Genomic DNA, 22,831 nt, shown 5'->3' with positions numbered 1-22,831 from the left:
CCCTTTTCTCCACACCCTCTCCAGCATTTATTGCTTGTAGACTTTTGGATCGCAGCCATTCTGACTGGCGTGAAATGGTACCTCATTGTGGTTTTGATTTGCATTTCTCTGATAATGAGTGATGTTGAACATCTTTTCACGTGTTTGTTAGCCATCTGTATGTCTTCTTTGGAGAAATGTCTATTTAGTTCTTTGGCCCATTTTTTAATTGGGTCGTTTATTGTTCTGGAATTGAGCTGCAGGAGTTGCTTGTATATTTTTGAGATTGGTTGTTTGTCAGTTGCTTCATTTGCTATTATTTTCTCCCATTCCAAAGGCTGTCTTTTCACCTTGCTTATAGTTTCCTTTGTTGTGCAGAAGCTTTTAATTTTAATTAGGTCCCATTTGTTTATTTTTGCTTTTATTTCCAGTATTCTGGGAGATGGGTCATAGAGGATCCTGCTGTGATTTATGTCAGAGAGTGTTTTGCCTATGTTCTCCTCTAGGAGTTTTATAGTTTCTGGTCTTGCATTTAGATATTTAATCCATTTTGAGTTTATTTTTGTATATGGTGTTAGCTTTTTAGTTTGATGTAGTTCCACTTGTTCAATTTTGCTTTTGTTTTTGGTGTCAGATTCAAAACATCATTGCTAAGACCCATGTCAAGGAATTTATCACCTATTTTCTTCTAGAAGCTTTAAGGTTTCAGGTCTTATATTTAAGCCTTTAATCCATTTTAAGTTAACTTTTGTTAACTAAAGGGAGTTGTATATAAGACAACAATCCAGTTTCGTTCTTTTGCACATGACTGTCCAATTTTCCCAATGCCATTTATTGAAGGGACAATCCTTTCCCTGTTGTACATTCTGGCCTCCATTTTTTGTCATAAATTAATTGACCATATATGCCTGTGTTTATTTCTGGCTTCCCTAGTATCTTCCATTGATCTATGTTTCTGTTTTATATCAATACCACTACTATTTTAATTCTATAGCTTTGTAATATAGTATGAAATCAGGAAACATGATGTTTCTAGCTTCCTTCTCCTTTCTCAAGATTGCTTTGGCTAATCAAGGTCTTTTTGTCTTCTTCAGTTTTTTTTTAGTTAATGTCTTATAGTTTTCAAAATATAGCTCTTTCACTTCCTTGATTAATTTATTCTTTTTGTTGCAGTCATAAATGGGATTGTTTTCTTAATTTCTCTTTGTGATAGTTCATTCTTAATGTAAAGTAAGGTGGCAGACTTTAGTGCATTAATTTTGTATCCTGTAACTTTACTGAATTTATTAGTTCTAATAGTCTTTTTATGGAGTCTTCAGAGTTTTCTATATACAGTGGTATCTGCAACTAATGACAGTTTTACTTCTTTCTCAATTTTGATGTTTTTTATTTATTTTTCTTGCCTAATTACTCTAGCTAGGACTCCAATACTATTCTGAATAAAAGTGGAGAGAGTGGTCATCCCTGTCTTGTTTCTGACCTTAGAGGAAAAGGTTTCAACTTTTCACTGTTGATTATGATGTTAACTGAGTTTGTAATATACTGTCTTTATTATGTTGAGGTACATTCCCTCTATGCTCACTTTGCTGAGAGGTTTTAATCATAAATGGATGCTGAGTTTTGTCGAAAGCTTTTTCTACATCTACTGAGATGATCATATGATGTTTATCTGTCATTTTGTTAATGCAGTATATCACACTGACTCATTTGTGAATGTTTAAACCGTCTTTGCACCCTGGAAAAAAGCCCACGTGATCATGATGTATCGTCCTTTTAATGTATTGTGATACACACTTCTATTTTTTATTTACTATGTCTTCTCCCCCATCTAGAATGCTAGAGTATAGCCACCATCAGGGCAGAGACTTAGCTTTATTGTTCTATTCCTAGCACCTATGCTTTCTGTGTAATAAACATTCAATAAATATTTATGAATGAATGACTCTACATGGGGACACTAAACTACAGTGTATCCATCCTAAGGGGCTGTACGCAGTTATTAGGAAGACAAGGAATTTTTAATGATAAGAGAGAAAGCATATGCAAAAAAGTCAGTGGGAAAAAAAAGAGAAATTAACCCAGCCATGAAAATAAGCTCACATTGAGGAAGAAAAAAAGAATCCTAAAAGGAAATATTCTGAGTTACATACAATGGCATTTGGGCTGTATATGTTGGCCCTTTGTTTCTTCTGGTTGTGAAGAAGCCTAGAAGGATTGCGATAGGTCGTCTAGTTTGGGCAACCCAGAGCCTTGATCAGCTGTGAAAAAGAAAACTGAATGGGCTCCTCTTTACCAAAGAGAGAAAGTCAAAGGGAAGTCAAGGACAACTTAACATTTATTCCACATCCATAAGGCCATTCTGAGGATAAAAGTTGAGTTTACAATGAGGGAGAAAAATAATTTTTTGTCTTCTTTAATATCCTTTACCATCATTTCAAGGACTTCCAGCATTTCAGGCTCATCTAAGTCTGATCTGAAACTCAAAGCAGTCCACAAACTTCTGTAATATATCTAGGTTTCAGATAACTCAGAATCAAAAGAATTCCCATAAGTGTCCCTCTTGGCAATATACCAGTCTTCTGGCATCTCTTTTATGAGCTAAAAGTGAAAACTTGTGAAATGTGTTGGAAAAAGATGATGAGAAAGCTAACTCACCCACTAAATATGAAAACTTACTTTATATTAAAGATACAAAGGGTTAAAAGATACCACCTGAGTTTGGAAAGCTTGCAATTTATTCAAGTTAATTAAACACATAGAAATAAGGTAGAAATACCATACCACAATACCATAATTGCCAGTTAACAAGGCATAAAGACAAGAGCAGCAGTAATTCTGATAAGAAGGAGGGGAGGGAGTTAGAGACAAGCCTTTCCAACAAGTTGGAATATGAGCTGACCCTAAAGGATGTCTGGAATTTAGATAAGCAGAGAAGAATAGGTGAGAACATTCCAATAAGCCAGGGAAAACCAAGATGGGTAAGCAACACAGGATATCTGAGATCAAGGACAGGTTCTTTTCTCCAGGACATTTTGAATAAAGCATTTGCAGCAGAATTATAGCAACATATTAATGTTATCCAGGTAAATCTTTATTCAACTGGCAACGTTAAAAAAAAGTTTTTCATTTTCAACTTAAATATTTTTCTTACAGACTGTTTCTTTTCCTTGAACAATTTAAAATTAAGGTTAGAGTTATTGATTGGCTTTGTATTGTTTTGTTTATACCAATGATAACTTCTGCCTTTGGGAGCCATAATTTCTCTCAAGTCTAATATTCCCAAGTCATTTTTGCAGATAAAAAAATTTATCAATGAGATTTTATTCTTCTGTTAATTTTTAGTGAATAACACATTTTAACTAGTGCTGATTTTAGCTATAGCCAATTATTCCCTCTTGATTACGAAATCTAATTTTTCCAGAAAAAATTTACAGTTTTCAATATTATCAGCCATTTATATTTTTATCAATTACTTTGATCTATAATAAATTTTCCTATGCAGTTTCAGCCACTATTTTATGTTGTAGATGGCCAATATTTTTTTTTACCAATATCATTTATTATGAATTATTTTTTTAAGTCTAATAATTTGCACTTATATCCTAGCTAAAGCATGATATTTTATGGGCTGTTTCTCCTCAGATATTCTGTAAATTTCTCTGTTATCCAGATTGTAATGCAAGTGTATTATACTGAAAATCCAATTCTTCTATACTTTTCTTTGTGCATTCCAAAATAAAGTTTCTGTATTACTTTGGCAGAGCAAAAGTCATAGATGCGAAAAAACAGAAGCTGACTCTGGCTGACTTAAAGGAAAAACGTTTATTAAAAGGATATGGACATAAGTCACAGAATCCTTGGGAGGGCTTGAGAACTGAACTCAGAGGCTATGGAGCAGGGAACCCCTGCTAGAGGCAGACAACAGAACCAAGCCCCAGGTCTGCCTGCCAGAGGCACCAGGCTCCAGGCTTGCTCTCCTGGCTCCCCTAGCCCTGGACGCTGCGCTGTGGGAGCCAGACTAACTCCACTTGCCACCATGACCAGGCATGACTCACAGAGTCCCTGTTTCTTGGCTTCCTTCTCTCTCAATTAGAAGCCTGTGGTGGGTGTGTCTGAGTGCTGGGGCTAGGGTCACTGCCTGCCTTTGTATTGCATGAGATCTTAGGGAAGCAAATAGAACATGGCTCCCCATCTGAAGACAAAGGTAGAGGAACTCCCCAACAGGGGTAGGGGCGTCATATGGTGGCCCAACAAAAAGAATGATCAATGCCCATTAAAGAGTCTGAAGATCAGAGGAAAAATATTCTGCCTTGTTCAGTGGATACTAGGTGTGATCAGTTCAGTTCAGTTCAGTCGCTCAGTCGTGTCCGACTCTCTGCGACCCCATGAATCGCAGCACGCCAGGCCTCCCTGTCCATCACCAACTCCCGGAGTTCACTCAGACTCACGTCCATCAAGTCAGTGATGCCATCCAGCCATCTCATCCTCGGTCGTCCCCTTCTGCTCCTGCCCCCAATCCCTCCCAGCATCAGAGTCTTTTCCAGTGAGTCAACTCTTCGCATGAGGTGGCCACAGTACTGGAGTTTCAGCTTTAGCATCATTCCTTCCAAAGAAATCCCAGGGTGTGATAGAGTGGCCATAAATCCTGGACCTTTACTTGGGGGCTGTTTACCACAGAACAAACACACTGACCTCCCTGCATACCTCACCATACAGCCTGTCATCTCTGCAAGTTCTCAGGCAGTGGACAAATTTAAAAATGAACTAAATGATCCAAAGCGGATCCATGTTCTGCTTCCACAATAGATTTTAGCAAATGCTATTAGTATAATCAAAGTGTTTTCTGTGTCTTGTGAACACTCTGTATGCTGCAACTAAATAACACATCGAATACTTTCATTAGATCTGTTGTTAGAACGCTTGAGGCTTTCAGATTTAAATGGGTAACTGCAAAGAATGACTGGCTTTAAATCAGTGTTTCCCTGTAGCAATTTTTAAATAGTTCTCATTTAGGTACTTATTATTTTGTATGGTTGCTGAAAATCATATAGCTTGAATTAACATGATATTATCATTTATATTTAATTTTAAGGACAATTTCATAGTAAATGTAATCTTAAGTATTTTATGTAGAAAATAGATATGGCAAATAAAAATCTCTATATTAGCTAATTTCTATAATATTAATAGCACACAAATCACAGAGTCATTTGTATATGATCCAAAGATCATGGAATGCTAAACTTTAGGACATAGAGATCTTCATGGTCCTCTTTGCAATATGATTGAAACTGCTGTTCCAAGACTCCAAAAAACCAAAATATTTTAGAGTAGTCATTAAGGACAACATTGTATTGTATTGATAGCTTTCTTTATGACTTGCGTCTTGGGTGCTGGTTCCTTCTGTATATGTACAGTTATTTAGTCATTTCCTTTATCCTGCTTGGGATAATCTGTAATTCACTTGCCCCCTGAGCATACTTGCTCTCCTCCTCCAGGTCTTTGAATGTACGTGTTTTTTTCCTAAGATGTTTCTCTTAGAGCCCAGACTGAAGGGTGGGAAGTGGCCTAAGGAACCTCAGGGCAAAGAATCACAGTTTCATTTCCAGACTCATTAGTCTTTCTAAGCTTTTCAAATGCTCAGAGGTTCACCACAGAATTCTGCTCAAGGTTAGACTGTTGGTATGGAGATTGTCTCAACCTAAACCAAATGGCTCTAAAGAACCAAACTTAGAACACAGGAACTTTCCAGTGTTAATTTGGAGTCACAGACCACCAGGCCACAACATCTGTCACTCTACTAGGTTTTCTTTCAGTGACCACTTAATGGGAGGAGTGTTTATCTCAACCCTGCATGTTCCAAACAGAGCTATTACTCAAACCCATCTCCATATCCACTGTGAGTGAGGCAGGCATAGTTGAGGCCTCCAGGCTTGCCAGGAGGGCAGTAAGCCACTTGTTTTTCTTGGCAGATAGCTATGTCTGCATGTGGTTCCTTCTCTTCTTTCCTCAGACCACAAGATTCAGATTCCTTAGAGCCTAGAGGACCCTCAGAATTGGTTTCACCTTGTCTGCATTCTGTAGCAAGTACCATGTAGTTTAACCCTTCTTGGTTCTTGGTTTCCATTAAAGCAACTGACGTAACGTCATCTGAATTCAAACAAATTGGATGACCATCTTCATCTGTGAAAAAAATACAAACATTATTCTAGCATCTATTTGGTTTCCTGTATTTGTAATATCCAGGCTCTGTGAAAACTAGAAAAACACCTTCAGTAAACATTTATGATGACCACTGAGGGAACACAAAGATAAAAGACATGTTCCCTGTCCTTGATACTACTTCAGGCTAGTAGGAGAGCAGAAGTAATAAAATGCGATGGAAGGGTACGTGTGCTTATGTAAGAAAGGAATACACGAAGCAGTAAGAGCATATAGAGGTAACTCTGCATAACAGGTGACACAGGTCTGGTCTTTGTGACGGGAATTAAGTGGCCCTAGGATGGCCCTTTTTGTATAAAGTGCTTACCCTTTCATCTTGCCACATTGGCTAAAATATCTACCTTTAAAGATGTACTTTTTTAGGTCAAGGAATTCAATCATTTATTAAGCTAATATTTATTGCCTGCATACTGCATACCAGGCTGTGTCCTAGGTACTGATGATATAGCAGTGCACGAAACACATTTGTTGCTATTTGGGGTTTACACTCTGTGCGGGGATACAAAGAATAAACTGGTGGACAACTAAATCTATGTCAGGTGGCAATAAACACTGATATGAAATATAATCATAATAATTGTTATTAATACTTATAGAGTACTAATTACATACCAGGCACTATTCTAAGCTATATGCACATATTAACTCATTCTTCCCCTATTAAGTAAGTACTGGCACTATCTGCATTCAACACATGAGGAAATTGAGGACACAGAGCTTAATACTTTGCCCAAGGTCACACGTCTAGAATTTGAACCCAAACTGTCTGGCTCTAGTCGGTCCTTGCATTCACCTCCCCAAGCAGAGAGAGGAGCTGCCTTGCTGGGTGCAGAGGCGGTGGTGGGCAGTGTGCCCTGCAAGAGTCCTTGAGAGGGGCTGACTCCAGACACACATGTGTGAGGTGGGGGTGCCTGCAGGAAAACGGATAGTCAGAGGGAAATCTGACCTTCTTTACAACTATGCTCAGATTATTTTGTCTTTCTTTACTTAAAGGCTGACCTTACTTAGAAACGTATAAGAATTCTATTGAAACCTAATAGCAGAGCTTCTGAAACATTCCACAAAATTCTAGGGAATCCACAAGATAAACATACAAATGTATATTGTAGGAATTATTTGTTTTTTATCCATGTTTTCCAATCCCTGAGTGTTACTGCCTGAATGAAAAGTTTACAGTCAGAAATAGAACTGTCCTTTCATATAGCATCACATTTTATGAATCAGAAACATTTCAGTCAATAGATGAAGGTCCCTCCCTTTCTCCTAATGACACTTCCAGCACAAGAGTGTCCAAATGTGGGCTGAGACCAGTCTGGCTGCCAAGCTTCTGTGTATACCCCAGGCTGGATTTATTTGGAATGCATTTAAATTGAAATATCGGAAAAATTTAAATAATTTCGAGGGATGAAGGGAAGCACCATTGCACCTGTTTATTCCCTGATGGAATTTAATGGATCTACCTATTAACCAGGGCTTCCCCAGTGCTTCAGGGGTAAAGAATCTGCCTGCAATGCAGGAGACATAGGAGACACGGTTTTGATCCCTGGGTCAGAAGATCCCCTGGAGGAGGGCATGGCAACCCACTCCAGTATTTTTGCCTGGAGAATCCCCATGGACAGGGAAGCCTAGCGGGCTAACAGTCCATTGGGTCCCAAAGAGTCAGACATGACTGAGTGACTTAGCACGCATGCACACACCTATTACCAAGTTCCAAATCTGAACTACAAAGCTTATTTTATTATAAAAACATATGAGTCATTGTTCTTGCTCTGTCTTAGTAGGTGTTTATTTCGTTTTTCAGACCCTCCCTACTGCTGAATAACACAGAGGCCAGGCTGCAGGCTCTTTGGTATCATTCCATGTTCCTCTTCATTATTCCAACATCATTCTAGTATATTTCAAACCATATGAATAGTCAGTTTTTCTAAAATATCTCCCCCATAAAAATAAGCTTATCAGATGTTGAGTTTGGTTAGTGCCTATGTGCTGAATATCTATGGAAGAATCCAACTGTTATGATCATTGTCACTATGTACTGATAGCCATTGAGAAATACACAAGAATAACTTGTTAGGCATGAAAATAGCAATAAAAATATCAAAAAATGATAGGAAGAAATAGGATTAAATTACCCAGTGGCCCAGATTATTGAGGAAATTAGGATGATATTCCTGAAGGGCTTAAACAAATTAGGCTAAAGGAGTTTAAAATTTCAACAAAAACATATGCTTCTAACATAGGTCTAGGTACTCACATTATCAGTCGCTTCACTGCCATACCTTTGGCTCATTAAATAGCATATTGGGAAACATGATTTAATTTTTTTGCCTACATTGGAAAAAAATTCTTTTCCATAAGGCAAATAAATTCTATTTTTACAAATTCTGGTGCAATATGTCAAAGAAAAATCATTAGCTCACTATTTCATCGCTTCATAGTACTTAGGACAATATTTAGTAACTTGACCCTGGCAAGCTTTCAGCAATGAATACATCTTCTTATTGCATAAGGAATTTATGAGAGATGGGGCGGGTTGTTTATTTTGATTTAAAAACTCCTGAATAGAAAACTTTTAGGTCCTCAGAGCAAAGATCCTGAGCAAAGATGGCATGCACTTGGCAACCCTTGGTTTAAGAGGGAAATATTAAAATAAAAGCTTCCAAGTAAGACAGGGTATTTACAGACGAGACATATGCCGGCTGACTGGCTATGTTTAGAACAGCAGAGGAGCATTTAGATTTGTTTCCTGTAGAACTCTCTGGGACTGATGAGGTGATGTTTACACAAATGTTTGGATGAAGTCACTGGGATATTTTTACTAGATGCCCAGATATGTTACTAATCTTCTCTCTATCCCCTCTCCACCCCATTAGGTCAGTAGGACCATAGCATAGGAATGGTATTATTGCTCCCTTAATCCTGATGCCCCCTCTCCTTTTTTTTTTTTTCCAAAAAAGTCCTCCCAGTGGCTTTACTTGTCTTCTTATATACCTCTGACAATAACAAAAAGGACTTCTTACTGTTTTGTTAAATACATCCACCAGTCTGCAAAACAGCAAACTATTATTAACCACATTCTTTTACTTAAAAGTTAATTAAGTTTAAGCTTGCCTTAAAGTGACTGTTCTATGATTTCTATCCTTTGCAAATATTCAAACTCTGCTTTTCATTGTATTTCTTCTCGCTTCTCTGTCACTTTTGTTTAGTCACATGCCAATTATCAAAAAACGCTGGTGATCCCCATATATGTGTCCATTCCTTATGGTCACGATTTACATTTGTTGTCGATTTCAGAATGTCAATTTCTCTTGCTACCAAAGTCATATATCTGTCATGGCACAGACTTGTTCCTAAAAAATTATTAGAGTTTGATTATATTCCCTGTTAACCTCATCCTTATTCTGCCTAGTTATGTCTGCTTCTCTATTTTTAAAAAATATCCTTTAGAATTTTAATTCAGTCTGTCAACAACTTGGCTCCTCAATAAATTAGATATAACCAGGAAAGATTATTATATCTTTTCTAGCAGGCCAAAAGTAGCAAATTCTTTCACTACCCCTAGCTATGCAGAACGCTAAAGATAACAAAGTTTCCTTGCCTTTGCTACCACTCTGTGAAGGCTGTGAATAAAGGCTCTAGAATGGAATCCTGCTCCAGCCCTATTCAGCAGGATGACCATGGGCAAGTTACTAACCTCAGTCTTTTCACTGTAAAATGGTAATATTATAATGCTTACTTCATAGGGCTATTTTAAGGATTTAATGAGTTAAATAGCACAAGTGGTATATTCAAAAGTGCTTATTAAAAGCCATTCATTAAAAGGGGATTGTCCTTTATAAATACCGTGAGCAGTTTGGTACTTACAGCTTCATAGATGAACTAGGTAATGCTACCTGGTAAAAAGATTTCTGTAAGGGTTCATGGAAATATCTGGTAGACCCTAAGGTAAAGCTAAGCTCTCAGGTCTTCTAACACCCATTATGGCAGCCTTGGCTTTTTTTTTTTTTTATACAAATGTCTGTACATATTAGAAGGAAAGGCTTCTGTGAGCAGAGTTGAATTTTGAAATGTAACACAAGTCAGCTGTAAATTCCTCATATCCCCACAGAACTCTTTCTCTGCAGCATTTGACCACTCCTGACTCTGTGAGTCTCTTTTCGATTTCCATGACAACTTTCCCTTCCCATTCTGACTTCTCCCAGTGCCCACCAAGAACAGTCAGTCAGTCTTCTGTCTTCTACCACTGACACTCAGAATCATCAGCTCAGCCTCATGACAAGATAGCAGGTAGCGGCAATGTGATATTATTAACAAGGCTTATTCTGAGGAGGATCGGGATGTATGCTCAAAGCACATCTCTTTGCAAATTTTCGCTTAGCTGTTCATGTTAAAGAAGTGTCATCTGCAGAAGAGTCTTATCTGCATTCATGTCATGGATCGAAATTTACTCAAAATGTGTAGTTAGAAACACTGCAAACAAGACAAGCAGATAATCGTCCTGGGCTTCTTATTTTTCCCTGCTATTATTAGTCAAGTGCATCACTCAAGGTGAAGGTCTCACTGTAGAGAGATGCCTCCAGGGCAACAATCAGCCATTGTATAATCAATCAGTGCTGAGCCAAGAGGCTTAGTTTCTGAGGCATTCTGAGTCATGGTCCATCTTGCCAGGTTTATTTCTCAGCAAGAATGTTTGCATTTGAAAAAAAAAAGAAAAAAGTCCTGTGAACTTTTAACTATGGGATGGAGTTTAAGAACAGCTGGAAAGGATCATTTTAAAATTTATTTTTCTGCAGCCAATTAGGCAAATGTATTATAAATCTGGAAATGAATTAAGTGATTATTGTGTTTAATACCAAAATACTGAAGTGGAATTACACTATGAGCATGACCCACTACAATAATCCCAGCAAACTAACTAGGCAATTTGAAGTACTAGATTAGATATATGCACATGGATGGCTTTTAAAAACACAGTATTAATGCAAAAAGGAAGAAAAGAAGCATTGTATAGCACTAAAGTATCCATGCATACAATACACATTTTGTAGAAAACATACAAATTAACAGAGACACGTTAAATGGCTCCCTGGCAGGTAGGGAGAGAACTAGAACAGAAGAGGGATATGGAAGTAAGGGGCTAAACAAACAAATGAAAGAGAAACCCTGCAGAGACCAATCATGATAATGTACCATCAACTGTAATTAACTCAACTCTGCCACTGAGGTCCAAATTGGCATGAGAAGTGGAGAATGAAGAGAACAGGCCTCACTGTCTAACATGTTAATTCTCTTTCTTACTATCTTACGTTATAAATCCAGGGGCCATATCATTATTCTTTTTTTTTTTAATGTAACGAACAAACCAAAATTACTTTCAAAGAGGAGGATAATAAATACTTAATTATGAGGATGGTGCTGGTATATTATTCCTCCTGTGCACTGTAAGATGTCTTCCAGGTACATCCCATTTTGACCTTGTTCAGTTAACACTGGAGAGAAAACCCAGAAATTCTGAAGAAGAATCAAACTTACCTTCAAAGCCTTCATTTATGACCCCACTGGGGTTGGCTTCTCCTCTGCATTGAGAAATACTATTTAAGGAAAATTTTCTGAATAACTGAAGCTGTTCTTGAACTTTGTGGAAGGTGGGTCTTTGGTCAGGTTCTTGAGCCCAGCACTGGGTCATTAAATTCCACCTGGATATATGAGTAAAGACATGAAAGTAAATGGTGACTGGATGTCATTAGGTAGCCATTGCCGATAACCTGGATAAGGTCATTTCAGACAGAAAAGAATCTGAGTTATTGCCAGTTTTCCACAGTTAATATAACTGAGCCAGAACAAAAGCTTTGGTTCTTATTTATTTAATTTGTTGTCGTTGTTTAGTTGCTCAGTTGAGTCTGACTCTTTTGCAGCCCCACAGACTGTGGCCCGCCAGGTGCCTCTGACTGTAGGATTTCCCAAGCAGGAATACATTTCCTCCTCCAGGGGATCTTCCTGACCCAGGAGTCAAACCCATGTCTCCTATACTGCAGGCGGATTCTTTAACTGCTGAGCCACATCAGGAAGATAACAGTTGCTGACAATATAACCACCTTTATTAGAAAACATCTTCCTTCTGAAAGGCCAACATTTAACAGTTATTAATCAAATAAATAGATAAATAAACGGTTAGAAAATGTTTACCGAACCAATAAGAAAACCAACAGCTTTACAAATTATTGAAGAAGCTGAGATTAAATTTTACATTTATACATTGATATCTGAAACAAAATCTAAGATGTACTCCAAGCCACATGGATATTTAGTGGCAGAACCAGAGGCAGAAATCAGATCCAGTTCTTCACTGTCAGGTTAATTAAGATGCTCAGTTCCCCTGGCCATAAATAGCTGGTTGTTTAATATTATCTTTTCCTTAATGATTGTCTAAGACATGTCTGTGCAGAACTCTCAATGAGTGTTCATTCATTCATTCAGCAAAGATCTGCTGGACACATTATATACGAGCAGGATATCAGGAGCAAGATGTGGCAGTGTGGCTCCTGTCCTCATATGATATACGAAGCACATATAAGTGAAAGTGAAGTTGCTCAGTCGTGTCTGACTCTTTGCGACCTCATGGACTGCAGCCTATCAGGCTCCTCAGTCCATGGAATTTTCCAGGCAAGAGTACTGGAGTGGGTTGCCATTAGGGTGGCAAAATTTACCCACTACAACTCACAGGAACAGGGGGAAACGTAGCTCTTTTGATGGCTTTGTAACTGATTCGCAAAGCCCCACACAGCAGAAGAAAATTAACTTCATTTAGAACAATGCCAGTTATAAACTAGTCTGCTCTGAAACCCACCCTTTTTGGGTAATCCTTGGTCTTTTATGGCTAATAACGTGCTCTTATCTTCAGGCCATTCCTACTCCCTCTGTCTTCCTCTCCAAGGTGGTGTCAGGATTTGCATGAGCTGTATTGGCCCCGTGAAGGATGCTTTGGGCCCCACTGTGCCCTGCAGGCCTTCTCTAGTCTCAGAGTGGAATGATGAGGAATTCCCTAAGGAGCAACTGGTCTGGTCCATCCTGCAGGCATCGACTGCTATCTGCAGTCCATGATCTCTTTACCTGCTCTTTCGGTCCTTCTCAGGGAACTGGGCCTCCCGTTTCTCTCTCTAGCTGCAGGCCTCTCTGAGACTGCATCACATCCTACATCTGCTGACAAGGCTCAGGGAACCCTTTCCTGTTTCTGTAGCATGCCTACAGCATGCTCCCTAGCCAAAGTTCGAGCTTTCAACAAAATGTTCACTTTACACAGAGAAACAAAGGAGGCTTGGAAGTACAAGCTACATGTTCTCTGTCTGGACATGCAGTCCCTATTCAGGATGCTGAGTGTCCCTGTCAATGCAGGGGGTCCCATGCTCAGGGATCTCCTTGCCATCCTGCCATACTGGGAGGAGTGGGCAGTTGCTCCCTGTGTTTGGTGACACCTCATCTAACTGAAGCCTACAGAGGTTTCAGGACCTAAATATCCAACATCTTCACCCTCTTACCTTGTCAAGGTTTTATCTTCCTACCCTTGTCCAGGGCTTAGAAGCAGTGGAGTTTCTCTTCTTGTTTATTAGATTATATAGAATTATAGGTTTAGTAGCTCAAAGTTGCCATTTAGCAAACTAACAAGGAGCTAAAGGATTCTACATAAGCCTCTCTCTGCTCTAAGCAGAGAGACTGCTCCAAGTCTGCTGACTCACTAAAAAGGTCAAGTACCTGCTCTCCTCTTTCACTCTCTGGAGCTAGAAGGCTGACTGGGGGCAGAGAGAGAAAGACTAATAAAGAAACGTAAACTGGGACGTGTTTAAAATTTTTAGTACTACCATATCAACAGATAAATATATAATTAAAAATTATAAGTTCTAAAAATGGTACTAGAGAAAACAAATGTGAACGCTAATTAGAGATGGAACATTTTCGGTAAGCTGCTTATAGAAGAACCTCTGCAGAGGTGGCGTTTAAGCCAATGAACTCTATAGAAAAATAAGATGCTAGCCATGGGAACTGGGTGGGGATGAAAGTCAGGGAACACACCTAGAGGCGGCAAAAGCATGTGTAAATTCCTAACTTTGGAAAGAACTTGGCACATTTTAGAATGTGAAGGACGGCCAGTATAGCTGTAGAGCAGTCCCTGAGGGGGAGAGTATAAGAGATGAGGCCAGAGAGGAAGGCGAGATCACAAAAGTCAAAGGTCAGCCTAGGTGCTAGATTTGATGCAACACAATGGAAGCTGTCAAAGATTTTTAAGGGAGCATGATCTTTACATTTTTAAAGGATGACTCTAGCTGATATATACGGAGAATTGATTGTAGAGGGGCAAGTTGGAAGCAAGGAATTTATTAGAGAAGACTAGGTGGAAAATCCCATGGATGGAGGAGCCTGGTAGGCTGCAGTCCATGTTGCAAAGAGTCGGACATGACCGAGTGACTTCACTTTCACTTTTCACTTTGATGCACTGGAGAAGGAAATGGCAACCCACTCCAGTGTTCTTGCCTGGAGAATCCCAGGGACGGAGGAGCCTGGTGGGCTGCCATCTACGGGGTCGCACAGAGTCAGACACAACTGAAGCGACTTAGCAGCAGCAGCAGCAGGTGAGAGACGATGGTAGTTTGGACTAAAGCAATGACAATGAAGTGAAAATACATTCAATCTCTAGGTGACAATGACCCAGAAACCATCATAGGTATTGATTGAATAGTAATATCTGTATGTGGCACAAAATTTCCACTTCCATCTCTTTTATTTCTTGACAAGCACCTCATGTCAGTGTTAATATCAGAGTATTATAGAGAAACCTAATATTGATCTTTTTCAGTATTGATCTGATGACTTTTCATTTATATTACAATTTACATTCTGGATATAGAGTACTGAGCATGCCTGTATTTTTTATAGATTAGAATCATCACTAAGAACCTAATCCTTTACATATTGCTTGATAATCTCTGGCATTTAGCAACAGGAAAGAAACAAATAACTCAAAGAAGGACAATTCAACTCTGAAATAATATCATGTAACTGATACCCGATCATGGAATTTAAACCAATTTTAAAACAGAATCTTAATGACAAACCTAAGGGTGGACTCCTAAGGTGGTGCTACCAGTAAAGAATCCACCTGCCAGTGTAGGAGGTGCAAGAAATGCAGGTTCGATTCCTGGGTCGGGAAGGTTCTGTGGAGTAGGAAATGATAACCCCCTCCAGTACTCTTGCCTGGAAAATTCCAAGAACTGGTGGGCTACAGTCTGTGGGGCCAAAGAGAGTCGGACACAACTGAACGACCAGCACACAGGTGAAAGGAGAAAGTAAAGTGTAACTTGCCATAGGAAACCTAACCTCTTCTAAAAACAAAGTTGTAATTCTGAGATATTATCAAAGGATACGTTGACTCTCTCAAGACTTGTCATATTTCAATTATGAAGTTTTCATTTATAATCCACTTCATTCTACAAAGTATTCAAGACACTTAATGAAGATGATAGAGTGAGAAGGAAGGACGGAAAGAAGGAGGGAGAGAGGAGAGAAAGCACCCAGACAATTGCCCCTTCTCCACTCTGTACCTCACCCACTCCCACTTTCCTGCAAAAGTTTAATTTATGTAAGTTATTTAAGCAGATATTCCTAATTTTTATCTATGGAAGCTTTAATTTACATTATTCTTCTTAACTTTCTAATGGCAAAAACAAGTGACCTGATAAATACATAAAACCTTTCTCTCCCACTGTCCAGGGTCAAATGAGTACCGGATTGCCCTAGACTAAGAAAAGAGGCACACTCTATAAAGCAAGTCATTTAAAAGTAAAGAGTAAACTTGTTCAGGCTTCCCAGGTGGTGCAGTGGTAAAGAACCTGCCTGCCAATGGAGGAGACACAAGAGACATGGGTTCGATCCCTTTGTCCAGAAGATCCCCTGGAGAAGGAAACAGCAACCCATTCCAGGATTCTTGCCTGGGAAATCCTATAGACCAAGGAGCAGGGCAGGTTACAGTCCATGGGGTCGCCAAGAGTCAGACACAATTGAGCACACACACAACTTGTGCTCTTAAACAATATTAAAATGGCAGTGGAATAAATGACTAGGCTTTTAAATATTATCAAACCCCCCAAAATGCATTTCTTGCGTCTTGTAAATTAACAACTATTTCTTTGGTATAGGGGTATTTCCTTACAAAAAGGGGTCTTTCCTTACTTGTCGCAATTTGGTATCATGCATTAAATACTTTTACCAAGTTATAGTTACAAATATTCAGTCATATTAGTCTAAATAAAGTGACAGGTCCTTCAATTTTGTTAAAATTTACCTGGGCTGGTTCTACCTCTAAACAGATACTCCGATACTTGAAATATCTCATTTAGCTAAGTGTTTCAGTTCAAATTCTTCCATTCACCGTACCAACCCTTTTACTCCTCTTTGCTTCAATTTCTTCCAAAATAGCACAAAACTCATTAACCATGTTCATTATTAGTTTTTATGAGTAAATTTCTTAGATTCATAAAGCAATTGAAATTTAACAGATGAAAACTCCACGGCATCCTTCAGAATTAAGGGGAGGTTAATTAATAGGCATTTAAGCAAATCACATAAAATTCAGATTTGAAAAACTCCCTTACTCACTATATGCAGCCCTGGAAAGATGCAATTAACATCCAGATATACATATTCTTGGGCTTCCCTGGTGGTTCAGATGGTAAAGAATCTGCCTGCAATACAAGAGACCCAGATTCGATCCCTGGGTCAGGAAGATCCCCTGGAGAAGGAGAAGGCCACCCAGTCCAGTATTCTTGCCTGGAGAATTCCATGGACAGAGGAGCCTGGCAGGCTACAGTCCCTGGGGTCCCAAAGAATCAGACATGATGGAGCAACTAACACTTATACATATTCTTAAAGGGTAAAAATAAGATGGTGAGGCTCCATGTTCTCTATTGTGACCTCAGGCATTGGAGAGACTCTCCAGTAATTTCAGTTTTCCCTGTGATACCCGTGGCCGAGAACCCCAAAGAGCTCTCACTTGATGTAGATTGCCCTTTGATCCCGTTTATTTCTGAGAGTGTTAAGGTTGTTGTGCAAACTAAAAGCTGAAGAGAACACTGAGGACTGGGCTTTGCACCATACATCCCAGACTATGGAAAGAAGGGTGGGAATGCTCTGAACTTTCACATTCCATTAATAGCTAAGCACAGCATAGCCATCTATGGGCTCACCTGACCCAGAGTGCATCCAGGTGCTGAGTATTTAAGCAGTGAATAGAAGGTGCAGACCGGCTCAGCGCAGACTTTCAACCCTCTAAGCTGGGTCTGTGATCTCAGAGAAAGGCTTCAAATAAAAATCAGTTTCCTCTGTACTCTAAGGAGAGCAGTTAATCTTTATCATGACAACTTAAGGCCGTGGCCAGATGAATGGCATCGCTGAGAGCTCCATTTCCTTAGCAGGGCTTGTCTTCCTAGTCGGCCATGGATCATTAACCCTTCCTGGGGCTCTGAAGCAGGCAGCCTTTGGAGGGTGTGGAGCATTGTTTGCTTTTTACTGATGTTCAAATGAACTTCAAAATCAGCAATGGAAATTTTGGCTTCAAGGAAACTATACTTTCATAAAATTAGAGCAATAATATATCCAAATGAATAATTACTCAAGATAAAATCATATAGAACATTATCTTTTTTCACTCATAATCAGGAATATTTTTCTAGAACTTTTCTAGCACTCCCTCCTCCTTCTAGTTAAATTTCTGGATACCTTTGGAGAGGGCAAAGTTCAACATAACTGCATTTTTCTTTCTTACAATAGGACAATTAATGATCTACCTTCTTCCTCCCCAAACAGAACAAATGAACACATTAATCAAAATGTATAATTCAGTGATTCCTAGAGTACCTATCAAAAAAAAGAAATGCATAATTATGACGAGCTACATTACCCCCTAGAGGGGAACATATGCCAAACAGAATTCTAACAGCACAAGGAAAATTTTGTGCAACTGAAATTTGGGGGAAATTTTCTGTGTATTCAGTAGATGTATAAGAGGTGCAAAACAGTGATTAGTTTGCTAACTACTTGATACAAATGTATTTCATACTTAGGAATGCTAGGTTTGTTTGTTTGTTTGTTTTCCTCAAGCCCTAGACTAACTTTTTAAAAATTTTATATAAATTTCTTACCCCTAACTTACAGAAGTTTTTCCATCTGCCCCAAAAGGATCATGAATCATATTTTTAGGCACTGCCACCAAACTTGTTCAGATATGTGTATCACTGATCCTTCTGTAAATATCCCAGAGGCTATAAAAGCTAAATCAGAAACAGACAGTGATTCCAATCTTCTTTGAGCTGGAAGATTTAAATAATTCAAAAACATTCACCCACAGGACATCCAACCAAGGTGCCCAGTTCTTAATCATCTTTTGGCTCCAGTCTGAATAATCCTCTAAATAACACAGCACAGTCAAGGCAGTACAGCCATGGTGTGTATCCGCATACTGCTAATTCCTCTTGCACTTGTCTGTACCACACAGTTTAGCACTTTATTACATGTTGGCTTGTTATCCAACTGCTCCATGTGTGTGTCTGTTCTTTCAAAATACATTTGGAGATGCTGAAGAGCCGTGGCTCTGGTTTAAACGCCTCTGTATTCCACGGTCTGTAGCTTGGTGTACATATAACAGAGGAGTCTATACTTGTTGAATCTATGTTCTTTCAGAAACATCTTGGGTAAGACATCTTTTAGAAAAAGTGTCAAGACTTCCTATTTCTGCTAAAACATTGTTCACAAGAAGGTAGATTAGTACACAGCAAAATAACCTGGTGTGTTTTCCCTTTATAATTAGATCAAACTCACCAACTGTTCCAAGGATCACAAATCTATTAGAATTCAGTAGTTGCCAGGACCAATTTGATAGAGTCTAATACTTACTCTATGTTAAGTTCATAAATAGGTAACAACCTATATAGATTGTTATATATTTTTAGTAGTAGTATATCCCAATATCAGCTTTATTAACAAAAGCAATTCAGCTTTTAAACAATATATTCCTATTTAAGAGAACCTTTAAATATGCAGGTTAAGATGTTAGTCAAATCAGAACAATTGTGTTGTTCTAGATTTTGCTTCTGCAGTAAAGTATTATGTATATATATATATATATAAATAAAAAGAAATCATCATATATTTAGTGAGTTAAATGTCACAATCAATTTACATTTTAAATAGGATATACAAATATATGAACTCCAGTTTTTATTTAAAAATACCATACCAATGAAGCATAAGAAGGCATGTACATGTGTTTTTGTTTTTGAGATGCTTATGGGAACTTACAGATCATCAGGACAATTTCTTGGTGGCTCTAGTCTCCCTCCTGTTTGCACATAGTTTAAAACATCAAGGTTGGAGTGAGCTGGGTAAGGCTGATGACCAAGAGTTAAAATTTCCCAAATCAGAATTCCAAAAGACCTAAGGATATTAAACAGTTTGCTTTAATTATACTTATTACAAACATCATGTTTACAGTAGTTTTTCCAACATAATTATTCCTGGGGCTATCAAGACTCTACTTTGTGATTGGCATTATTGGCCCCATAAAAGGCAAATGGGAGACTTAAAAGCAAGTCAACCTCAAGAAAAAGTAGAACAAACAACTGCCTACTAGCAACACTTCAAAGGTGACAGGAAGGCTTAGTAGGGGCACACACACACACACACACACACACACACACACACACACACTTTGCTCCTCCTTCCCGGCTGAACGTGCACCACAGACCTGCAATACCTATGGTTTTCATAGCTTCATTATGTAAACACACTAGGGGTGAGCAAGAAAGCTTTTCATCTACTTGAGTTTGAGTGCTAGCAAAAGTGGAGAGGGAAGGCATGCATAAAAACTGGCAAACTGAGGGCCAACTTTATCTTATCCCCGATTTTGCAGAGGTCCAGTCCAGCTTACAAGTTATTGGAGGGCTTCCCTGGTGAAAAATCTGTCTGCCAATACAAGTGATTTGCATGGGTTTGATTCCTGGTCTGGAAAGACCCCACATGCCTCAGGGTAACTAAGCCTGTGTGCCACAACTACTGACTCTGTGACACCCTTGAGTCCGGGAGCCACAAGTACTGAGCCCACAAGCCACAACTACGGAAGCCCGAGTGCCCTAGAGCCTGTGCTCTGCAACAAGAGAAACCACACACACCACAATTAGGTAGCAGCCCCGTTCCAGTAGCCCCCACTCACCGCATCTAGAGAAGAGCCCAAGCATTAACGAAGGCCCAGCATAGCCAAAGAAATAAATGAATAAAATTACTTTTTAAGTTACTGGATACATCTTTACATTCTGAGCAGCTCTAATCAAAAGTTTGGGGTCAACAAGCAGAAAGGAGGGGTTCTATTCACATAATAAAGAGCTGTCCAAACCTCCCTCATGTCCTAATCTTTCTGAGATCCAAGATTTAAATTCTGCTTGTAAATTAATGACCAAACATCCCAAAATAGTAGGCATTTGGACACAAACTTGGACATTAATTCATAGGTGCCAATTCCTATTAGTCATAGCCTCTACATTTTTGAAGAGTAATAAGATAGCTGAAATAAATGGATCTCTTGAACATACACCAGTAAGCTAAAGGATCAAAAAGAATTGGTATAAACTGCTGAGACCCAGGAATAGCCCCTTCTTGCCCTCTAGCTTTCACTTTAGCTTGAGGAAAACCACTCAACCTCTATGGTCTTGTGTTCTCTCATATACGAAACAAGATGACCTTTTAAGGTCCCTTCTGGCTCTCATATTTGACGGTGCTGCCCACATTTCCCTGTGCCTTGTAAGCTCACCATACATCAGACTGAGTAGTGAAGATTCCATCCATCAAACTTTCTGGAGCCATCCACCGAACAGGAAGCAGACCTTCTCCTCTCTTCCTATAGTAATCGTTTTTATAGATGTCCCTCGCGAGTCCAAAGTCCCCAATTTTCACTGTCCGTGATGGACTGGTATAGTCTTTCATGGAGACAAGGCAATTCCGAGCTGCCAGATCCCTGCAGCAGAAGCTATATTTAATAATAATAATAACAATGAAGTTCCAGAGATCAGACAAGCAACCCTAGTAGGTCTGGAGAGAAGAGAGATTTTAACAGAAAGTATTGCTATCTTGAAGGAACGAAAATGTTAATTATCTTATACGTTTCACCCAAACTAAGGTGATTATTGTATCAATATTCATAAGAACCCAGTGTCCAGAAAGTCACTACACCTGTGAATGAAGTGCATCTGCTCCAAGTAGACGCAGCCTTTTGAAATTTCTACACATAGGTCTACGAGGTCAACCAAGGTGAGTAAAGGACCATGAAACTGTAGGAAACAAAAGAAAAATTACAGGCACTTTTCCAGTTTGCACTATATATAAATATGGCTGGGCTTCCCAGGTGGCACTAGTGGTAAAGAACCCTCCTGCCAATGCAGGAGACAGGTTTAAGAGACACAGGTTGATTCCTGGGTCAGGAAGATCCCCTGGAAGAGGGCACGGCAACCCACTCCAGTATTCTTGCCTGGAGAATCCCATGAACAGAGGAGCCTGGGGGATTGCAAAGAGTCGGACACTACTGAAGCAACTTAGCATTCACGCATATATATGACTGCATGTATATGATGTTTTAAAGGAATTTTTTGTTACAGTTAAGGAATTCAAACAGAGGAAGAGCTATATTTATAGGCTTTCCACCAAAATATACATAAATAAGACTGTTTAATAAGCTGAGGCAATGTAGGCTCTTCATTGGAAAGCTCTCAGGGTGTTAGTCAAATGGACCATGTTAGTAAAACCTATTTCTGCTACTTACAAGTTGTGTGAACTTGCTTACAGGACTTAATGCACTAAACAACTTTCTCATGTATAAAATGGGAACAATAAGACTGATTGTGTTGGGTCTGAGATGAGATATGTAATCTGGTGGGACATACCAGGAACTTAATAAACAGTAGCTGCTCTCATAAGTAGTAATTATGATAGTATATTCAAAAGCAGAGACATTACTTTGCCAACTAAGGTCCGTCTAGTCAAGGCTATGGTTTTTCCTGTGGTCATGTATGGATGTGAGAGTTGGACTGTGAAGAAGGCTGAGCATCGAAGAATTGATGCTTTTGAACTGTGGTGTTGGAGAAGACTCTTGAGAGTCCCTTGGACTGCAAGGAGATCCAACCAGTTCATTCTGAAGGAGATCAACCCTGGGATTTCTTTGGAAGGAATGATGCTAAAGCTGAAGCTCCAGTACTTTGGCCACCTCATGGGAAGAGTTGACTCATTGGAAAAGACTCTGATGCTGGGAGGGATTGGGGGCAGGAGGAGAAGGGGACGACAGAGGATGAGATGGCTGGATGGCATCACTGACTTGATGGACGTGAGTCTGAGTGAACTCCGGGAGTTGGTGATGGACAGGGAGGCCTGGCGTGCTACGATTCATGGGGTCGCAAAGAGTCGGACATGACTGAGCGACTGAACTGAACTGAACTATTGGCCCAATGTCACGCATGATAATGGGCTTGTTCTCCATATGAGCCCCATAGAAATTGCTAGCGATCCTCTATTTCAAGGTCACAGATTACCCCTCTCATCTAGG

General features: G+C 39.2%; 1 protein-coding gene across 2 annotated transcripts in view; it reads right to left on the bottom strand.

The window, feature by feature from the left end:
• Positions 1 to 3,782: 3,782 nt before the first annotated feature.
• ROS1 (ROS proto-oncogene 1, receptor tyrosine kinase) overlaps positions 3,783 to 22,831 on the bottom strand; it is a 126,501-nt gene continuing 107,452 nt past the window's right edge. For both annotated transcript variants that reach the window (XM_069599148.1, XM_069599149.1), the window contains exons 40-44: positions 21,469 to 21,566; positions 21,050 to 21,253; positions 19,546 to 19,680; positions 11,734 to 11,897; positions 3,783 to 6,162 (exon numbers count right to left, since the gene is read on the bottom strand). In XM_069599148.1, the coding sequence (XP_069455249.1) occupies positions 5,852 to 6,162; positions 11,734 to 11,897; positions 19,546 to 19,680; positions 21,050 to 21,253; positions 21,469 to 21,566 (912 nt within the window). In that variant the 3' untranslated portion in view covers positions 3,783 to 5,851. The remainder of the gene's footprint in view (positions 6,163 to 11,733; positions 11,898 to 19,545; positions 19,681 to 21,049; positions 21,254 to 21,468; positions 21,567 to 22,831) is intronic.

The sequence above is a fragment of the Ovis canadensis genome, chromosome 8 (assembly GCF_042477335.2).
Source record: "Ovis canadensis isolate MfBH-ARS-UI-01 breed Bighorn chromosome 8, ARS-UI_OviCan_v2, whole genome shotgun sequence".
Taxonomy (NCBI): domain Eukaryota; kingdom Metazoa; phylum Chordata; class Mammalia; order Artiodactyla; family Bovidae; genus Ovis; species Ovis canadensis.
The sequence above is the reverse complement of the archived record's forward strand: the minus strand, read 5'-3'. Positions and strand labels throughout refer to the sequence as shown.